This window comes from Passer montanus, unplaced genomic scaffold, assembly GCF_014805655.1.
Source record: "Passer montanus isolate IOZ18808 unplaced genomic scaffold, ASM1480565v1 scaffold31, whole genome shotgun sequence".
In the NCBI taxonomy this organism is placed as follows: Eukaryota; Metazoa; Chordata; class Aves; order Passeriformes; family Passeridae; genus Passer; species Passer montanus.
This window is the reverse complement of record NW_024367819.1, coordinates 6,521,439-6,540,778: the sequence shown is the minus strand read 5'-3', so window position 1 is coordinate 6,540,778 and position 19,340 is coordinate 6,521,439. Positions and strand designations below refer to the sequence as shown.

The window sequence follows — 19,340 nt, the reverse complement described above, 5'->3', positions numbered from 1 at the left end:
GAGTTAAGAAATTAACTTGAATTAACTCATTTAATTCTTGATTTTAGATAAAGATTCCCCCCAATTCTTTCTACTTCTTGACTCTCCAGCTTATCAAAAGTGAAGTAAAAAACAGTCCATCAAAGAAGAGTTTTGTTGTAAGCTACTTTTTAATCACAGCATTAGTTGACATTCAGTCAGCATGACGATTACATTTTTCTTCTCAAAATGTCAACAGACAAAATAAGCCTAGCAGGAACCTTCAGAAGAAAATGAGGAAATATCTGAAGACACTGGACTTGGAATGACAGAAAACAATGAGGTAAAACTAATAAATTGATTTGAGCAGTGACAGGGTTTGGTAAAACTAAAGAAAAGTTTCCCCTCGGGATTACAGACAAAAGAGCACCTAGAAATATACTGCCATCCTTCTGTTTTACTGAGATGGATTGCATGTCATGGTTATGAAATGCTGAGACTGAAGCTCATTCTCTAACCCAACAATTAATTTGCAGGAGCTGCAGCCAAAAAGCCCTTCTGTGCAAGTCTGTGCTCCAAGCTGAGCCTAAAGCTCGAGCTCTCTGCCCCCGTACTTTGTCTTTGGCCTTTTTGTTCAGAAGGTGCCAATTACTGAGAGGTCTGGCAGTGGTTTTGCTGAGGATTGCATCTATGCACTGACAATTGAACTTGGCTCTCCAAAGCAAATCCACACAAGCTGCCTGAGCCCGAGCTTGGAGCCAGGGCTGCCCTCCATCCCATGCCCTCCCGCTGCCCTGCAGGGCTGCTGCAGCTTGTGACCACGCTTGGACCCAGCTTGCTGCTAAGCCAACAATTCTGCCTTGTTTCATGATGCTGTCAGGCTGCTATACAGCGTGTTGCAGGGCACAGAACAAATTCAGAGCTCCTCTTCCTGCCTGGGACTCTACCACAAGCCCCCACAACCTGTTCTGCACTGCAACCCCTCCACAGGACCTTACTTCCTTCAAAATAGATGGTTTGCTGTACTCAGTAGAAAGCCAAAGATGAACAAAGGAAGGGAATCCTAACATTTTATGGTTAAGCTGGTATTTGGGGCTTGCCAATTTGCTACCAAAATTGTGATAATTTTGTCATGTTTAATTAATACTTAAGTGACATTTCCCCAATGCAGCCCTGCCAGTTACTCAGAAACTGGAAGATACATAGTGCCTCCTTACTGCACATTATGAAACCTGCATGCTGCTTTATTTCTGCTTCAATCATCCTCAAAGATATCTCACACTCCTGTCTCTGAAGGCTCCTCTGCTGGGAAACCAGCATACTCAGAAGTGGTGTTACACAGACACACTACTCCTCATCCTCAGTCTCTCTCCAGGGCAGCTGAAAGGGAAATGGTGTTTTCTGCCCTTTGATTCCCTCATCTCCACACCATGCTGCTGTCTTTAGGAGGGATATACAGTATCTTTAAGACTGTCAACATGTCCCCTTTCTCTTCCATTCCAGCTCACTAATCTAAATCATGTTTCAGCTTAACAGTATAAGGTCTGCTGTTTCATTTACTTCATTTATGTAGCTTCAATTGCAATTTTTAAAAATGGCTTAGCGTTAGTCCCACACTGAGATCATGTTTAGACTTGAACCCTTGTTCCAAGGAACAATCCAAAGGCCGTAACAAACTTGCCTGCGCAGCACTCTCCTATACACACCCATACACATATTCCAAGGCTTTCCAAGGGTTACTGCCACTGTCCCCAGGAAACAACCAGCTGCACTCAAGCCTCTGCCAACCACACCACAACCACAAGCCCTCAGTGAGGCGGAGCCCATGCTGCCCCTCGCCATGTCCTACAGTGTCCTGCACTTCACCAGCAGCGGGGCTGGCATGCCCAAAGTGCAGGATGCTCCATTTCCCTCGCCACCTTGCAGCCCAGCACCAAACCATGCCCGACGCCTCTGGCTGCCCGGGCCTGAAAGCATCCTTTCTCCCTTCTTTCTAAGCACACGGCGCCATCCCATAAAAGAAGGCGCTCCTGCCTTCAAAAGGTTTCTGTTCGTGGGCTGTGGCCTGCCCTGAATCAGCTGCATTCATCAGCCAAGCCTCTGTCTGGGGCTGTTTTGCTCTGGCTGCAGATTCGGTGAAACACCAGGCAAGCGCCAGATATAAATCTCCTGCTCAAAGGAAATATTTAGCAGCAAAATGAGTGGAAAACAAGAAGACTTCTCTGTTACTTACCCAATCCTTTCACTCAGGGCGGCTCTATCTAAACAAGCGAGATCTGAGCCCTCCTGCCTGGAATGGCTGTGCCAGGGGGGATGGGGAGCAGGACTGCCCCATGGCTGGGAACCCGCTGCTGCACCCGAACAGCTTCAGGCACCAGGCACCGGCTGAGAGATGCAGAGCTTTGTCCATCAAGTCCCGTGCTTGGTGAGCGGGAGAGCTGCTTAGGGCAGGGAGGGGAAAAAACCTGCAATGTTTTCTCTTAATTCTGAAAAACGAAAGCTCAAGACACATTAACACAACTTTATGTACTTATTAAAAGCTGAGGAACATTAATCCGCAGCTTATCAGTGTTCTGCTCTTATTTCCTTCTGTTTGAGCTGCTCTGAAATACAAGATGTATGATGCAGATCAACATTTTTCCTCTTTTTATTATAACTTCAATTATGTAATTCAGTCTGGAAAGGCCAAGTCTCCACATGAATTCACTGAGATGACAGTGCTCCAGCTCTCAGACACAGAAACAGGATGGGTTTCTATTGCAAAATAATTACCACAGAGATAGATAACCATTTCATAAGCAACTGCACAAGAGAGACACAGCTAAGCCATTGCACTAGAACTCAAGGAAGTACTTTTGGAAAGGAAGAAGTGCAGGACAGGGAATATGCCAGCATCTACCTGATAGAGACACTATCCGTGATGCTCTGACCGGGGCTTTGGCCACAGAGGATGTCTGCTCACTCCCATCCTGTAGCCCACCACACTGGCCAGCTCCATTTGCCACTAACAGGGAGCAGGAGGTTTCAGCAGGTTGCTGAAGCTCCTGCCAACATTCCAGAAGCATGCCTGGTATCTGCAAGGGACAGAGGGAGAGCTCCCTCCTCGCTGAGCACCCTGCCTGCCCAGCAGCGGGACCAGCATGAGGGGCTGGCAGGGAGCCACTCCCTGCAGAAATGTCATCACATTTTGTTAATCCAGCAGACAAATGTAATGAAATACATGACCTGCAGGAAGCAGAAAGAGATGCAATGCACGTGTCCTTATGTCACTGCTTCAATTCTTGCCCAAATCCCACCACTCCTGTGCTCATTCAGTATCTTGCAAAGTAAAGGACTAGTAAGTATTACACACACAATTGAAAATTTATCTTTTACAGTGCCATTAGTTTAGCTCTGTATGACCAATAATTACTTTTTTAAAATTTGTTTATCTTTTATCTAAAGTACAAGCCTCAGTGTTATCCTTTGTTTTCAGATTTTTACTTTTTGGTGCAATCATTACCTTGAAACCTACATTGGTAAGGCTCAAAATTTTTCAGAAGTACTGCTGTTTGAATCTTAGTCATGTACTAAAAGAAATACAAACATTACACAAAAATATTTTCCTGCTTCATCTCTACAGTTCCTGAAAAACTGCATCTTGTGGACTTGGAGACAAATGTACTGGAGAAATCAAAACTACATGAATAGAGGAGACCTCAAATGGCCACTGTGATCTGTAACTGTCTATATACACATTATATACATATGACTGTTTGAGAACCTGTATTCATGAATGTGTACAGTTTACATCCTGCACACATTAATTTGTCTGAGCGGTTTTTTAAAAGAATTTGTTTTAGCCTACTGTCAAAAAGTATTACCCTGTGATGACACAGCAAACATGGTTATTGGTTTTAGTCTTACCCTCCTAATGCCACTGCTCATTAACCGTAAACTGATTTAGCAAATCTGTCAGTTAACACAGTAATTTCTACTTTTTTTTCTTATTGTATTTGCATATGTAACAAATTGGTACAAATCTTTCCAATAAAATGTACAGTTCATTGATACAATGCCTTTCATGATGGCCATAACTGGTTACTAGTCAACTCAGCAGTTTTGTAGAGACATTTTTAGCTAAACTTGGAAAAATAGGAAACGTATTGTAGTTTAAAATAAATGTACATAATATACAATATATATATATATTTATACACATGTGTATGTCTACATACACATATACTGAAAAAACATTTAAAGTAATGTTTAGTTTTGATCAGTTCTCTGACTGCTGGGACTACCTGGCAAATAAATCTAGAAACATAATTTGTCCACAATTAAATAATAATTTCCACAACTTAGAAAAATATACTTTTACTAAATAAGGTTTAAATTAATTGATTTATGGATATAGGATGGAGGATAATGGTTTCCAGACTCTGACATGATTAAATCTGAAAGGACCCAAGCTACTACAGACCAGTAACAAGTGCTGCCCCGCAGCCAAACACAGAAGAGCACAGAAACACAAACTGCTGCCACAGCAGCACTGGTGACACCCAAAACCTCTCTGCTTCCCTCACCTCTTACACAGCCTTCACTTCCACCCAGCCTGAGTCTCCCACCCGACTTCACGCTGTTTTTTAAGGTGCACTCCAGCCACAAGCACAGCTCCACGGGGCTGATGTGGATTGCTCCTCGCTCCCACACAACGCTGCCTTGAGATTGCCGACAGATCACCCAAATCCCTAATTTTCAGCTTGGAGGACCATCAGTACTTGAGCTTCACCACATGGATTTTGATCTACTGCATAGGTAAATACTTATAGCAAAACATACATTTCTTTGTGTGTGTGTGCATGTGTATAGAAGTATGCATACACATGCACACACACGTATGTGTACATCTCTATATAAAAATTTTCATGGAACTATGTGTAGTAATGTTATCAGCATGGTATCCTGCATACGTTATCTGGTTTTATTCATTTTTAATACAGAGGCACCAGAAATAATTATAGAGAACAAATCAACCTTTAAAAATTAAAGTTAGGTCAGTGGACAAGAACTTTGGTAAAGCTTGTCAATATTTATTTTTCTTTTATTCAAATACAGTCAAAGTCTAGCAGTTGCCATCACCCTCTTCACAAGAGGAAAGTGCATGTTTTTTTCTAAAGAAAATTATATGTAAGGTGGGACTTAATGATTCAAGAAAATTCTGAATTAAATGTTTATATTCTTCAAAAGATTACTATCTTTCTGATGGAATGAAAGCTAAATAGAGTTCTTGTCCTGTGTGTATTTTATTTATCATATGCATATACATATATATAAATATATATATATGTATGTCTCTGTTCATGTACCTGTGTGTGTATATACACATCCACACACTTTCAACATGAGAGAGGAACATGTTTTTCTCCACTTTTTATGGGGAGACTCCCAAGTTCCTCCCTGTCTTGTACCCTGTGCAGTATAAGCTCTAGTGATGAGGCCAAACAAAAAGATATAGTTCACCATAGTATATTAGTTTATGTAGCAAAGTCATTTTCAAGCAAGTAAAATAAAGCTCTGTATTCCAAACTTCTTTTCCATTTCTCATAAAGAAAAGGAAGGAAAAGGAGAGAGGGGAGGGAGTGGGGTTATGGCAGTAGCATTGAGCCAGTGGCACGTGGCGGTGTGCGTGTGCGAGCGTGCGAGCGCAGGTCCGCACACGCACAGGCTCACAGGAGCAGGGCTTTGGTTGACAAATGCAGATTGTCCAGAGAAGGTGGATGCATAAGGAAGGAAGACTCTACAGTGATGCAATTGTATCTTTTACGCTTGCATGGAGTGAGAAAAAAAAAATGCAATTGGAAAAAAAAAAAGAAAGAAGCAAAGACCTCTTTTTAGGTCCCTCATCAGTGAGAGCATACTCAGTATGCTAGAGAATTTATCTGAAACCTTTTAAATCAAGGCCTCTTTATTACAAAAATAAAAACGAACAAACAAAAAAGTATGAGAGACGACAAGATGCTGAAGCGTCACTCCAATCGTCCCTGCAGAGAACAATTGCATCCCATTTATTATTCATTCTCTTCTCTCATTTCTACGATGTCTGTCATTTCCTCTGTGTGAGGCATGTCGGTCATTGCAGAGTCTTCACCTTCTGCAGCTGTCTCATTCTCATTCCTCTTCTTTTTCTAGATTGAAACAAGCATCCAGAAACCTATCAGTAAATTGTGCATGAACACACTCCCATCAACTCTGGACACTGGGAGAAGTGAGAATATGGTTTGTTAGAGTATTTTATTAAAAACTATAATATTTGTGTCATATTTGTGGCTTGCCACTAATGACTTGGCTTAACTCAGAAGATTTCCATGGCCTTTCTGGGGCTCAGTTTTCTCCTTTCTAACATAAATGCAATCAAGCATTTCTTATGCTAAGCGACATCCAAAACAAGCTTCAGCAAGACTGGAGGGAAGAGAGCATCTGGAATCTTTTACATCACAGACTTTTTATTTTAAAAAAGGAAGGAAAACAAAAAGTGAGAGAAGAAAAGCTTCTCTAGGGAGGGAGGTGAGGTGGCAACCTAATTTCTCAAATGTCAGACTTCAGGAATTTTACAAGATGTGAGCATTCTGGCTTTTCTTAGTGCTGCTGATCCACTGTGATCTCTTGCCTCACCAAAGCAAAGTAATATTAGAGTATTTTCGTCCAGCAGGAGCAGGAGGTCATTCAAGAGTCCTATGATTCATCCAGGATGTCCTGGATTAGTAAAGCTAAGAAGAGTTCAGACCCCTAAAAAACAAGCTGAAGCATCTGTTCCTTATTACCCATTTCTCAGCAGGCTGACTAGTTTTACTGAAAACAATTGTACAGCTGACAAAATATCCCCCACAGGTATTACTGATTCAGCTGAGATGAATCAGAGGTGTATCTGAGGTGTATCAGAGTTCCAAAATTTCAGAGAAATATCCCCCACAGGTATTACTGATTCAGCTGAGATGGGTGTATCAGAGTTCCAAAATTTCAGAGGTGTCTACATAAGTTGATCTGCAGCTCTCCAACTGCAGGTCAGAACAACCTAGTGTAATAGAGCTACCGGTTGGCTCTGCCACTGTCACACTGAATAAAGAATAAATTAGGTTGGCACGGTTATTACTCCTACTACCTGCACTCACCACTGAGAAAAATTAAGCACAATGTCCCTGGCCAGAAAGACTCTCTGAGCTAATATGGTAACTAACTAGTAATGAGGATGTTGTGAAACCAAAGGTCAAGACAAGACATTTCAGTGTCTGAAAGTTTTACTCTTTGGTTCCCAAGGCAAACAAGACAAATTAATCATGACAGATATTATGATTCCTCTACTGCCTTATGAACCTTGTACACTTTGATATCTTGCCATGGCCTGTACTGTCAGCACATATCAAAACTGATTTTAGGTTGTTCCAATATAAGGCTTTTAGATATTCCATCTTCTGTAGTTTGGCTGTTTTTTAAATTTTTTTTCAAAAATAGAAGTCGTGGGTATTTCCACTTGGCACTTCATAAGAAGTCTAATTTAAAAAAAAAAGTCACTGCATAGATTATATTTTCTTTCCATCCACAGAGTCCTTCTGAACTACAGAATGATGTACACACCTTGCTGGTTCTGCTTGGAGCTGGACCTAGTGACCTACATGGTGCCTTGAACACATAACTGAAAGGGAGCAACATGCAGGTACTGCAATGTACCCAGTCACCCAGCCAATATTTATTCTGTGTTTGACCTAATTTAGCGGAATCTTCAAAATCCATGTTTCACCACTACTCCACACATGCAGGATTGTAGTGTTTAAAGTATGCAAAAAATCACCTGTTAAATTATTTATAAGCTCTTACTGTCAACTGCTGCAGAAGTAGTGTTGTTTTAAGCCACTCCTCTGGATGGCAAAAAACCATAAGCACCTGTACTTGTTGATTTTCAGCAGAGCTGGTTTTGTAAAGAAATAAAATGTATATACAATAATATATATACAGAGATATACGTATTACATAGTGTATACCTACAGATGTAAATGTATACACTAGGTAACATTACATTACACCTTCCATGGGAAGGAACTTGGAACTCATTGGAACTTTAAGTTTTCTTCCAACCCAAACCATTCTATCATGCTGTGATTTGGTGATTCTATGATTGTATACACATATACATACACATATTGTAAGCTTGGATGAGTAGTTACTGTGCCTACATAAAGGTGCTAAGCTGTACTGCAGCAGCAAATATACAGTGCAAAAGTGCTGGTGGTAAGGACAGGATATCCATGATACACATGCTTTGAGGAGCAGAGGCTCTCTGACTGCAGACCAGCATGTCCCATGGCCTAGGTGCCCATTAACAGCTGGAGGGGATGTTTTGGTTTTATTTCAACCTGAAGACTTGCCAAGCTGCACACTCCTGAGACTTGACAAGGAAGCAAACCAAAGTGAGGATGCTGGGGAGTTATGTTGCTGAAGTGTAACGTAATCTGAACTGAAATTCACTACACATTCAACACCTGCTTTCATCAGATCCCACAGAGACTAATTCTTACCTGCTTCCTATAGACGTAACAGGCTGCTATTGCAACCATGGTGGATTCTCCTACAAAACCGGCGAGAAGGGATCCTACTCCAAGAGTGGCTCCGTGAACTCTGTTGGAGGCATAGAAAGAAAGCAGTCATTGTTGTGTGAGAATGCATAATTCAAAATTACATTTTCACTGGCATATATAACCAATCTGATGATAGAAATATTTTCTTCAAAGACACAATACACTGCCTAAGAGAATAACTGGTATTTTAAAGGACTTGTTTGTTTTTAATGGCTACACTGTTTAGTAAAAGAAGCACACAGAATCAAATTATGGACTAAGAATTTAAAAGTCTTGTACAGTGTGCTGTAGAATAGATTATTAAACTTATAAACAAGATATTGTTCTATTAGCTTTCTTAACAGTGAGTTTAGTAACATGGAAATAAATTCCCCATAAGATACACGTTTTTGCCTCTTTGACATTGGTGTATTTTTTCCAAAGGAACATCACTATTGTGCCTGTCTAGAGCAGTCACACTTGTAAATTTGTAAATGTTTCTCTTCCAGATAGTGACACTATTTAGACTTTGTACCATGGTTAGTATTTGGAGAAAATGTTCCAAGCTATGCAAATTCAGCTATCAAGTGACAGGGAAGAGGAATGAAGAGGAAAGCAAATCCAGGGGTTCTGTGAGGAATAATGATTTACCCTAAGTAAGGCAGCACGATGAGACTGGTGATGAGGACGATAATCCGCAGCACTGAGCTGGGTGCCAACACAAATGTCTTCTTCAGAGTCATCAGCCAACCAGTCAAGTGTGCTCTGACAGTCACTGTTCATAAACAGGGGAGAAAAAGAGGCAAGAATAGTAAAAAAAATAAAGTCAGTCATTTCATATACAGTTTTTCCGTGCAGAGAGCACTGTTCAGGAATAACCACTACAAAACTTACTGCTGGTAAAGGAAGTAGATCTTATGTTCAAATTGCTCTAATATACTGATTTGGGAAAATGAAGAAACAAAAAAAATGAGCTGTTCTCTAAGAGCTGTTATCTTAAAAGCAATTTATTAGTCAATCCACTCTATTTTCTTCATTAAAAAAACCCCAAACTATCCCCTTCCTTAAAGAGAAGTTCTACCAAGGAAAAATTTCTATCTGGCTCCTGTGTGGCACATGGTGTAACAGGCACAAAAAGGGTATCTACATGTACTTATTATTGTATTTGTAATTTACCTTTATTATGAAACTGTCTTGTCATATAAACAGAAAACACTAAAAGATGTTGCATTTAATTACAGAGTTAGAAATCTGAAACATTTTGATAATGGTTCTCCAGCTTGTCTTGCTCTTTGATAGAAGTATTAGCTTTTATTATACAATGCTTATGCTCTGAAGGAGCCACTGAGGTTACAGAACTTTTATTTTCCTTTTATTTTTTTACCTGGAAGTGGAAAAAAGGAGAAGATGCGCAAAGGAACGACACACAGCTCTGCGAAAGCGAAGTCTACTCCAATTATGTCAACTAAAATCTTCTCTGACACGTTTGGCGTCCAAAACATCACAAAACAGAGCTAGAAAGAACAAAATTTAAAAAATCTTTATATTTCTGAAGGGAAGCACAAGAAAAGGTAGGCCCTCTTGGACTAAAATATTTGTTTACTTATGAGTAGATAACTCTACTAATGGTAAATACACAAACTATATATTTATATTCAGCTTGCATTCAAATACACGTGTACATAAGACAGATACCTTAACTTCAGAAGCAATTCCTACTCTTAATTTTCCTCACATACCAAGTGTGATGCATAGAGAAAGAATTTGTATGGTTTCTGCAAGTGGTTGTATTTGAATGGTCTATTGTTATTCAAGCAGTAAACCCCCAGATTTTTACAGCACTTGATCTGGTTAAAACACTTGTACTCCTAAACAGATTATCAAATTTTTCAGTAACTAAAGATTTGAAGTCCTCCAAGACCCAGAGATCTGACCTGAATCTAAGACTAGGGGTTTACATTTACTGCTGAAAAGAGTACTGTTGGTATGCAGTAAGTCTGATGGCAAGGCAAAGGTGTTCAGCACAGTCCTGCAGACATGGTGCTCTCAGGCTACAAATCCACTAAGTCTTGTTATCGTACTGTTGGTATGCAGTAAGTCTGATGGCAAGGCAAAGGTGTTCAGCACAGTCCTGCAGACATGGCTACAAATCCACTAAGTCTTGTTATTTTCATTAAAAGAGTGTGCTGTTTAGTCCATACAGGAAAGGAAGATTTCCATAAAAAACCCATGGCACTTGGTACAGTGGTAGTACATGCTGTTTAATTTTTTTGGTCAGTTCTGAGGTTTCCATCTGGGCTGAAGGGGCTGTTGGCAGCTGCAATTCTGGCTTCAATTCAAGGCACTCAGTGAAAAACAGTCCTGACAGTCCTTACAGGACTTTCCCTATAAGAAAGTGTACCTTCAGGTATAACTACTTTGTTATTTAATTTGATTTTGTGATTTAAAAAATTATTTCTTCTTATTATTTTTTAACAATTATTCTTGTTATTCTTATATTGCTATTTATTGTAAAGTGAATATTAAGGAAGTAAACTGACTGAATGGTGCAAAACTGGGGACCTTAAACACTCTGGCACTCCTCTTGTCAGGTTACAAATCTGTGTACCCTGTAAATTCTGCACATTGGCTGTACAATGTAGTCTGTAAGACTCCATAACCACTCTGTTATAATTTAGCCTACCACCTAGTATCATAGCAACTAGCTCTTTTCTTTTAATCCAGTTGTCACACCCCTACATGTGCAGATGACTTTTCAAACTAGTCTCTGAAATCCTACCACCTCTGAGACAGCTGGGATTTCATCCTCATTCTTTGGTAGGGTGTCAGAAATTGTCCTGTTTAGCCTCCAAGCACCCAGACTGCAGAAGCTTCCCAAGGCCTGTCACTGAGAGGCCTGTGGAAGGACCCTCGGTGTGGTGAACAAAACATTTCACATTCACATAAAGGTCCACCTTCAGTTTTCTTCCCAAGGCCTGTCACTGAGAGGCCTGTGGAAGGACCCCCCGTGTGGTGAACAAAGCATTTCACATTCCTGCATAAAGGTCCATCTTCAGTTTTCTTTTCCACTTCTTAGGGTAGGTACTACTGGTTTTGTTACAATTACATGTTTTACTTGACTAATTTGATGCTGTCTTGGGGTGTATCTCCATCTCCTCTACAGAGAACAGTAAGTGGAGTAAGGTAAGAGCAGAAGACAAAAGAACTGAGCACTTCTTGTGCCAATCTACTTGTACAGGGTATGACGGCAGCAGAGGGGACAATCTAGAGCAGAGGGGGTTGTGTGGTTGAGAATTCAGTTATTAAAAAGTAACTGCGCAACAACCGAGTGAATTCTTTCATCGCTGGAGACACCCTTAGGCAGACTGCAGTCACTTGTACTCTCACTGCAAATGACCCGTAAATCAGTCATACAGGGAATATTTTGTCAAACCTTTCTTCAAAGCCAAATAAATAAAGTAAGATACAAAGATGCCCACTCTTCACTTATAATTTGCTGTTTTCATGAAAGCAAGGACCTTTACACTGCTTGCACTGCACAGTGCCATTTAGTGTCCTAATGAGCAGTGTAGCTGCTGCCAGATTCCATACGTGTATGCTAACAGCAGAACCTGCCAGCAAAAGGCAAACAGAGCAGTCTTTCCCTCTTCAACAGCCACTTGAGAGTGCTGAATATGGTTAGACAGGCAAGCAAATGAGTGACCAAAGGTACTGTACTCAATTCTGCTCTTAAAAAGGTTTCCTTCTGGCCCTAATAAGAAAAGAGTAAATGTCCACCCTGCTCCCACCAGAGTAAGGTCAGTTTGCCAGTCAGGGAGGATGACTCACACCCAGGTGGTGTGTGGTCATTCCTCCTCAGCTGTTGCAAACTGCAGTCTTCCCCACCCCTGATCAGCAGAGTTGTGCTGGTAAATGACTTCAAAGAGCGCTTATACAGCAGCTGGTGGGCAAAGACTACTAAGCTCAAGAATAAGCAGTTTGAGGAGGTGAAACACAGCAGCAGAAGTACTTTCTATTTTCGTCTCAGTATCCTTCCATCTTTTTGGTTGCAGTACTGATAACTAGTTACATTTTGCTAAGGGAGCCCTCCCTATCATCTTATGAGATGATATTCTCAATGCCCAGAGGGAACAAAGCATCAGGAAAATAAACTAATGCTTTGCATCATTCAAGCCCTCTGCAGTTTAAATCCTTGAGTGCTTGCAACTTTACTGTTTCAAAGACAAAATGTGGTGGAAAAAACCCAGGCTCTACTTCAGGCAAAGAATAACACTAAACATGCAAAGCAGGAAGGTATTTCAGCTGCCGACTTTGTTACAGATGGCATATTCTGAAAATAGGATGAAGTCAGCTTTTTGTGATTCTGATTGGTCTTTAGGATGTTTGCCATTACCTTGGTAAAAGGTAATGCTTGACAAAAGACAGGAGAAGATGGTAACAGTAGTCCAAGAAAACATGGCACAGACAATTAAAGATTGGCTCTACTGGAATAAGCAGTGCTAACTTCCTGTGACTCAGATCAGGAAAGATTTTAGGAAGTATATTTACCAATTGGATGTTTCCTATCTTTCTCCTAATTTAACACTGTTTTGTCCCCCACCTTGCATTTCTATGCACGTCTGCAAGGTTAAATATAGAATAAATGGCTTGGTTAGGGTTACAGCTATGCCTTCATTTAACCTAATCAAGAGATGAAGACTAAACAGTGAAAGCTTCTGCAGAGGCAAGCAATGTGCATGCAGAGTGGCACTGCAGCTTCAGGCTGCAATTGCAGTTGGCTGTTCAGTGTTGTACCTGGCAACTCTGCTGAGGCCAAAGCATTTCAATATTTTGGGAGTAAGGATTTTTCTTGCAGAATTCTAGCAACAGAGCTTATTTGATTTTCTGATGCCTTATGGTATGAGTGCAGCATGGTATTAAAGGATAGTTTTGTTAAAGCCTTTGATCATTCAACCAGTGATGAGTGCTTTAAAAATCCAGGAAGAAATGAAGATGTAAACAGCAGAGTGGAATGCTACAGAGAATAAGCAGACCTGCATAAAGGCAGTAGTATGTATTATCAATTATATTATCAACAACAGTTAGCTAAGTATTTCTGAAGATATTTTAGTAATTTCAATTGATCTGAAGGGTTTTGATATTTTGCCCTCAATTGTTCTATACTAGTAAAATTTGAAAAACTTTACTAAATATATCAACAGCTCACAGCACCATAAGGAAACTAGTGCAACTGTACTTGCTCACATCAAAGCTCCAGCTAGATTAGTACTATCTCTCTGCTAAAGGTCACTGGGAGACGCCGAGGGGAAGGGCATAAAAAGCAGGGCAAATGTAGTGTAAGAGATGCCTTTCCCAGTCTGCATGGGAGTTATGGCTTCAGGAGTTCAGTAATCCTGGTGCACCTTCATCCCATGCAGGTTATGCACTGTTATGTAATATTAGTGTTTTTTTTCAATACAGTTGTGCATTAAAGTAGAAAATGCTCTCACTTGTGGCTTAGACACCCTCCTCAAAGAGGCGTGCCTATTTTTATGTGGAAGTGTGGAACCTGGCTATCTTCAGCTAACAAATTCCATGTCTAAGCATATTCAGAAGTCAAAATTAAAAACTTCTGCTCTCACCAAGCCTAAGAGAATGCACCAAATCTTTTTTTTTTCAATAGGGAAAGTACAGAACTGCTAGTGTTCAGTTCAATTTCTCTTTATTCTCTTAAGTACAATTATAGCATTTGACTTTCACAAATGATTGTGATGAAAGATTGTTCATGAGATTTTGTTTCAAAGGCTGCATGTGTGAGTCCGAATGCTTCTAGTTCTTGAAAAATAACAGTCTTTTCATAGGCCTTGCATCTCCTGGAAGCTATTTCCATTTATTCTGATTGCTGACAGGGATTACTAAACCTCAGAGACCCACTACATAATGCATTATAATACATTATGCTAACAAAGGCTATTGTCATGTGTATAGTAATCTGCAGGGTGCCAGACTGATTTTGTTTTCAGCACTCCTAGAAAACTGCCTATTTTTCAAGAATTCATTGATAAATATAAAGCACAAAATAGTATCCCAATGAGCTATGAACAACCGTACAACTTCACTAGATTTTGTGCAGTCTTCAGTAAGAAGAAACAATGGCAGATGACAGAGACATGGTATGGCTCTATGTTCCTCAGAAAGAAATGAAGGAATCCAAAATGGATGTTTTTAAAAATAGGTTAGACATATGCCAACCTGGAATGAGTCTGGAATAACAGATTTTATTGTGGAAGATAGTTAACCTGGTAAAGGTTATTCTGTGATGAAATGCAGTTCCTGTTTTTCTTATACAAAAAACCCCTCAGCAGATGTTTCATATAATTTGTTGAATCTGTTATATTTGCAGAAGTATGGTTATCCAAGTGAAATGTTTTACCCTAAAAATATTGTTCTATGTATGTATTGAGGCTTGTAGTTTAATTTAACCCATGCCTTGTTCATTTCCGATTACCATTTATGCTACAAGGTGCCCAGTGAGGGCAGAGGAAACCTACTTTGAAAATTATTACACATCTCAACTTTGAATTGCACCTCACGTCCTTGGGATAGTATCAGCTAAGTTTAGAACTTTTACTAGTATGGAGGAATATAAATCGCATGATTTAGCCTTTTGAACTGAGCAACAAACAAATCAAAAAGTGGACTGAGTCTTATGTGGTTGGATCTCCTGATTTGCCAAATGTCTCCATGGTCTCCCTCTTTCTGACATAAACAGAACTTCCATAATTTTGTTTCCTTTCAGAGCTTGTATTGCACAAGATGGGCTGATTTCACAGATATATTTTTGACGTCAAGATACTATCTTGTTCTAACTAGCATCCGTGTCAAATGCTGGATTTCTCTTCTGTGTTCCAGTAATCTACTTTGTAAGATGTTGGGAAAAAAATAGTTTAATTTGTTAGTGCTAAATAGCGTTTTTACAGTTATTTCAAATCCATATCTTCATCAACCTTGAAAATTTAGTTCTCTAAATGACTACATAGTACTGGAGCTTTTCACTCAAAATCTTACTCTAGCATCTTATTGTTAAAAGAAAGGGTACTTCTGTATTTTTATTATAAGTAATGGCATTTTGTAACTATTAACTCCTTACTAGTAGTGAAACAACAGAGAAGTTAATAGTTACCCCCCTATTCAGATTCCCCTTGAGGTGTGCTTCCGTGTTGAATAGAGGTGTGGCACAGAATACAAAGTCCTAATACCTCCTGAAGTTACCATGCATCTCTCAGGCAGTTGAAAAATACAGAAAGAATTCAACAGGGTTCTTATGAAGGAAGGCGATGCAGCTACTCATTGATTTACACAAAGAAGAGCTTTTGTGTTTTATTGTGGGCCAAGAAATCATAAAGTCCAGGTTTTATCACAAAGGCATTATTGCCTGTTGATGGGAAATTTTATCTAATTTACCGTGAAAATAATCAAGTAAAAACCTTGTTGTCTTTAAAGACTTAAGTGGTGTTTTTCAGTTAGATTGGTAGTTGTTTTATTTTCTTTTTTTGAAGCACAGTTCTATAAACAATCATAAAGCTCTGGAATCTGTGGAGGACTCACTGGGTTTCACACAACACTAGAGGCCAGCATCACTGTCTTGTTACAGAAGTTTGCTGCATACCAAGACCTGGTGCTTGCCAGAATGAGCCTGCAGACTTGTGCTATCTTTGCTGTATTTCCTGTCAGACAGCAGCCTTTGCAGAGCCACGCTTGCAGTTTTGAGGAATTTTTGATACACAGCAAACAACCTAAATTCATAATCCTAAATTGTTTGAGATTGAGGCATTAAGTCACGAACCACAGAATATTCTGAGTTGTAAGGGACCCACAAGGATTACCATGTCCAACTCTTCGGGGAATGGCCCACACAGGGATTGATCCCACAACCTCAGTGTTATCAGCAGCATGCTCTAACCAATGGAGCACATCTCAGGGCCAAGGTTGCTGCAGTCTGATGCTCTGTCGAGACACATTATGATGTGTGTTCATGTGCCCTGTAACTCAGAAAAGATAAGAAACTGGGTCCTTTTCTTGTGTGGAAAATGTAAAGTTTTCAGGAACAGGCTGTCCAAAGCCCCAGGGAACTTGTTCTGACACCACAGCAGACACTGCTCTGTGGAAAGGCTGGACCTGATGAAGGTCCTGAGGCCTTTCCAACCGGAAAAATGGTGTGGTCCCATGAACCAAAAGCCCGGGATCTGTGAGCAGTAAAAATGTCAGACCGCAGTCACATCTTGAAACTGATTTATGATAATGCTGATGACTTGAATCACAAGGACATTCTCTGACAATGATGATCCCTCAAGCACATGCAAGTCAGTATAGATTTCTCTGAACTTTGTGTTCTGTGCAGGGGGTGTAAAGCTGCAATCAGCCTTCATAAAATTTGTAAAGTAGCGGGGGAACCAGAGCCTGCTTGTGGGAATGCCCCCTAACTTTATATCTCCTCCTGAAAGAATTGGTTTATACATCTCTAAATTTCCCCCCACCTCTCCCAGCTTTCCAGAGTGACAGAGCACTATGTTCTTTAGAAATAAAGGCACGTCCAGCAGCTGCACAGTTCACTGATGCTCTGATAGCATTAACATAATGACACATCTGCTTTCTCCCCAGCTGCTGCTGAAGGTACTTAGGTGGTATTTTCCATGCTGGGTTGGGTCACTAAATTGTTTAAGGTAGTCGTTATATCTTCCCAATGAATTATGCTGTTTAATTTTTTTTAAAGAAAGAATATTTTACTTCACTTCTTCTAAAAAGGCTCAATAAACCAAAGATGTCAGATTTCTGGTTTCTTTTTGAAAACTGTCCATCTCCCAACTTAGTAATTTTCTTCTGTCCCAAGTTTTCTGCCCCCCTTGCTACTCTTCCTGCTGTGAACACACAGTTTGAGCAGAAACATTGCTGCACGGACAGTTTTTGATGCTTCCTTTTCTGCCTGCTCCAGCCACTCATGCAAAACAGACTCTTTGTGTGAAACCTGAACAATCATGAAGGAGACATTAATCTCCACCTCACTGGAGCAAACAAAAAACCTTTGTTCCAGGACAAAGGCTCAATGCAGTACCATGGATGGGACAAGGCTCTTGGGAGGATTTCATAAAGTCTGCCTCTAGTGGTCCAGCATCTTCCTGTGCAGGCAGGAATGATTCCATTCGTGTCTGAAACAATTTTTTACTGAAATGGGAACTAAACCTGACCTTGAAAAGGTGAAAAGCTTCTTGAGCAACTATCTGCCAATATGCCATTTTCCAATTGTTATTCTCTGCCAATATGCCATTTTCCAATTGTTATTTTTTGTGCCAGTAGCCTGAAGATTAAAAAAAAACAGTCTTGGAGCTAAGAGATGGGCAAAATCAAAGAAGTCAAAACAAATTGCTCCATTGGATGAGTAGATGAGGTTTTATTACTCTAAAAGCTGTCCTTGACCTTCATCTGGTCTACAAAAGTAAAGTCAAAATACAACAGATTAAGTCTTAAAAGTTAGTGCTGTTTTTTTAAAGTATGGATATTCTTGATAAGACTTGTGAGATCTTTTTAATACAATAAGGCTGTAATGAGACCATTGGTGAAGTAAGATTTGAGAGAGTTGGAGAAGTTTGAAGAGTTGTCTGTGTTTTTCATGTTCTTTCTGTGTACACTCACAAGAGATAAGGACACTGAACTCCATCACCCAGGGAATTTCAAATACTGGTGTAGTCAGCAACTGGGGTTGTGTCTTCTGAGAAGGACCAGATTGTTGTTGTGACATTTGTTCCTGTGGATTTTACTCTCTCTCAGTCCAAATTTGCCATGACTTTAGTAAACCTTTGATAATAAAGCAATGCAGAGATGCAAAACAAAGACTGCAAATAAAAGATAAGAAAAAACAAACACAAATCCAGTGGCCTCTGCTATGGCTTCAACTTCTGACACAGAATGTCACAGGTAGATATGGTGGCAGCAAAATATAGTTCCTAAATACATTTCATAGAATCACACAATATTCTTAGTTGGCGGTTGACCACAAGGATCATTGAGTCCAGTGCTGAAGTCAATGACCTGTACAGGGATTGATCCCACAACTTTGGCATTGTTAGCACTCTGACCAACTCAGCTTGTCTCATTTTCTTCCATTTATTTTTAAACTCAGGAGGAAGAACTACAGAGAAGACTAAATAAAGCTATAGAGGACTTCAGTTCTGAGAAAAAATATGGTTTGTACTGTTTCTTAAAGAGTCACTAGCCATGACTAAGCTCTTCTTTGTTATAGAAAGGTATTCCTGAAAGTAAGCAACAAATACCAGGAATGGAGACACAGTAGCTACTCTGAGGTCTTCAGGGGTAATTGATTATTCTCACAAGCAGAAAAGGAGATATTCAGGAAAAACTGCAGTTCAGGAGAGCTGTAAGCATGACCTTAGACAGGGGAGGATCCACCACTGCTTTAACCTGGATGAACTGGACAATATAGTATAAAATTTGACTGCTGTAAACAATGTGGAAGGGGAATGAGATTTGGCAGTATGAATCTGCAATATGACATATGACATTGTGGGATGCATCAAAAAAAATCAATTATTATTAAAACTCTAAAATTCTGCAGTCAGAAAAAAAAAAATCATATAACCTTGGTCAACCTTAAAAGACAGCAAAGGCTCACCCTAGTTAATGCAGTAACACAAGCCACTTTAAGAAAGTTGGCTCTTACATAAGTTTCCATTTATAAATTCTAGTGCAGTGGTTGGTAACTGACCTTCTGGAACTACAACACTGCAAAGCATAGTG

At 39.9% G+C, this 19,340-nt stretch overlaps 1 protein-coding gene across 1 annotated transcript in view; it reads right to left on the bottom strand.

Moving 5' to 3' along the window:
* Positions 1 to 5,009: 5,009 nt before the first annotated feature.
* The window catches only part of ANKH (ANKH inorganic pyrophosphate transport regulator), a 100,858-nt gene continuing 86,527 nt past the window's right edge, over positions 5,010 to 19,340 (bottom strand). The window contains exons 9-12 of the mRNA XM_039714757.1: positions 9,934 to 10,063; positions 9,201 to 9,324; positions 8,511 to 8,610; positions 5,010 to 6,125 (exon numbers count right to left, since the gene is read on the bottom strand). Of these exons, the coding sequence (XP_039570691.1) occupies positions 6,009 to 6,125; positions 8,511 to 8,610; positions 9,201 to 9,324; positions 9,934 to 10,063 (471 nt within the window). The 3' untranslated portion in view covers positions 5,010 to 6,008. The remainder of the gene's footprint in view (positions 6,126 to 8,510; positions 8,611 to 9,200; positions 9,325 to 9,933; positions 10,064 to 19,340) is intronic.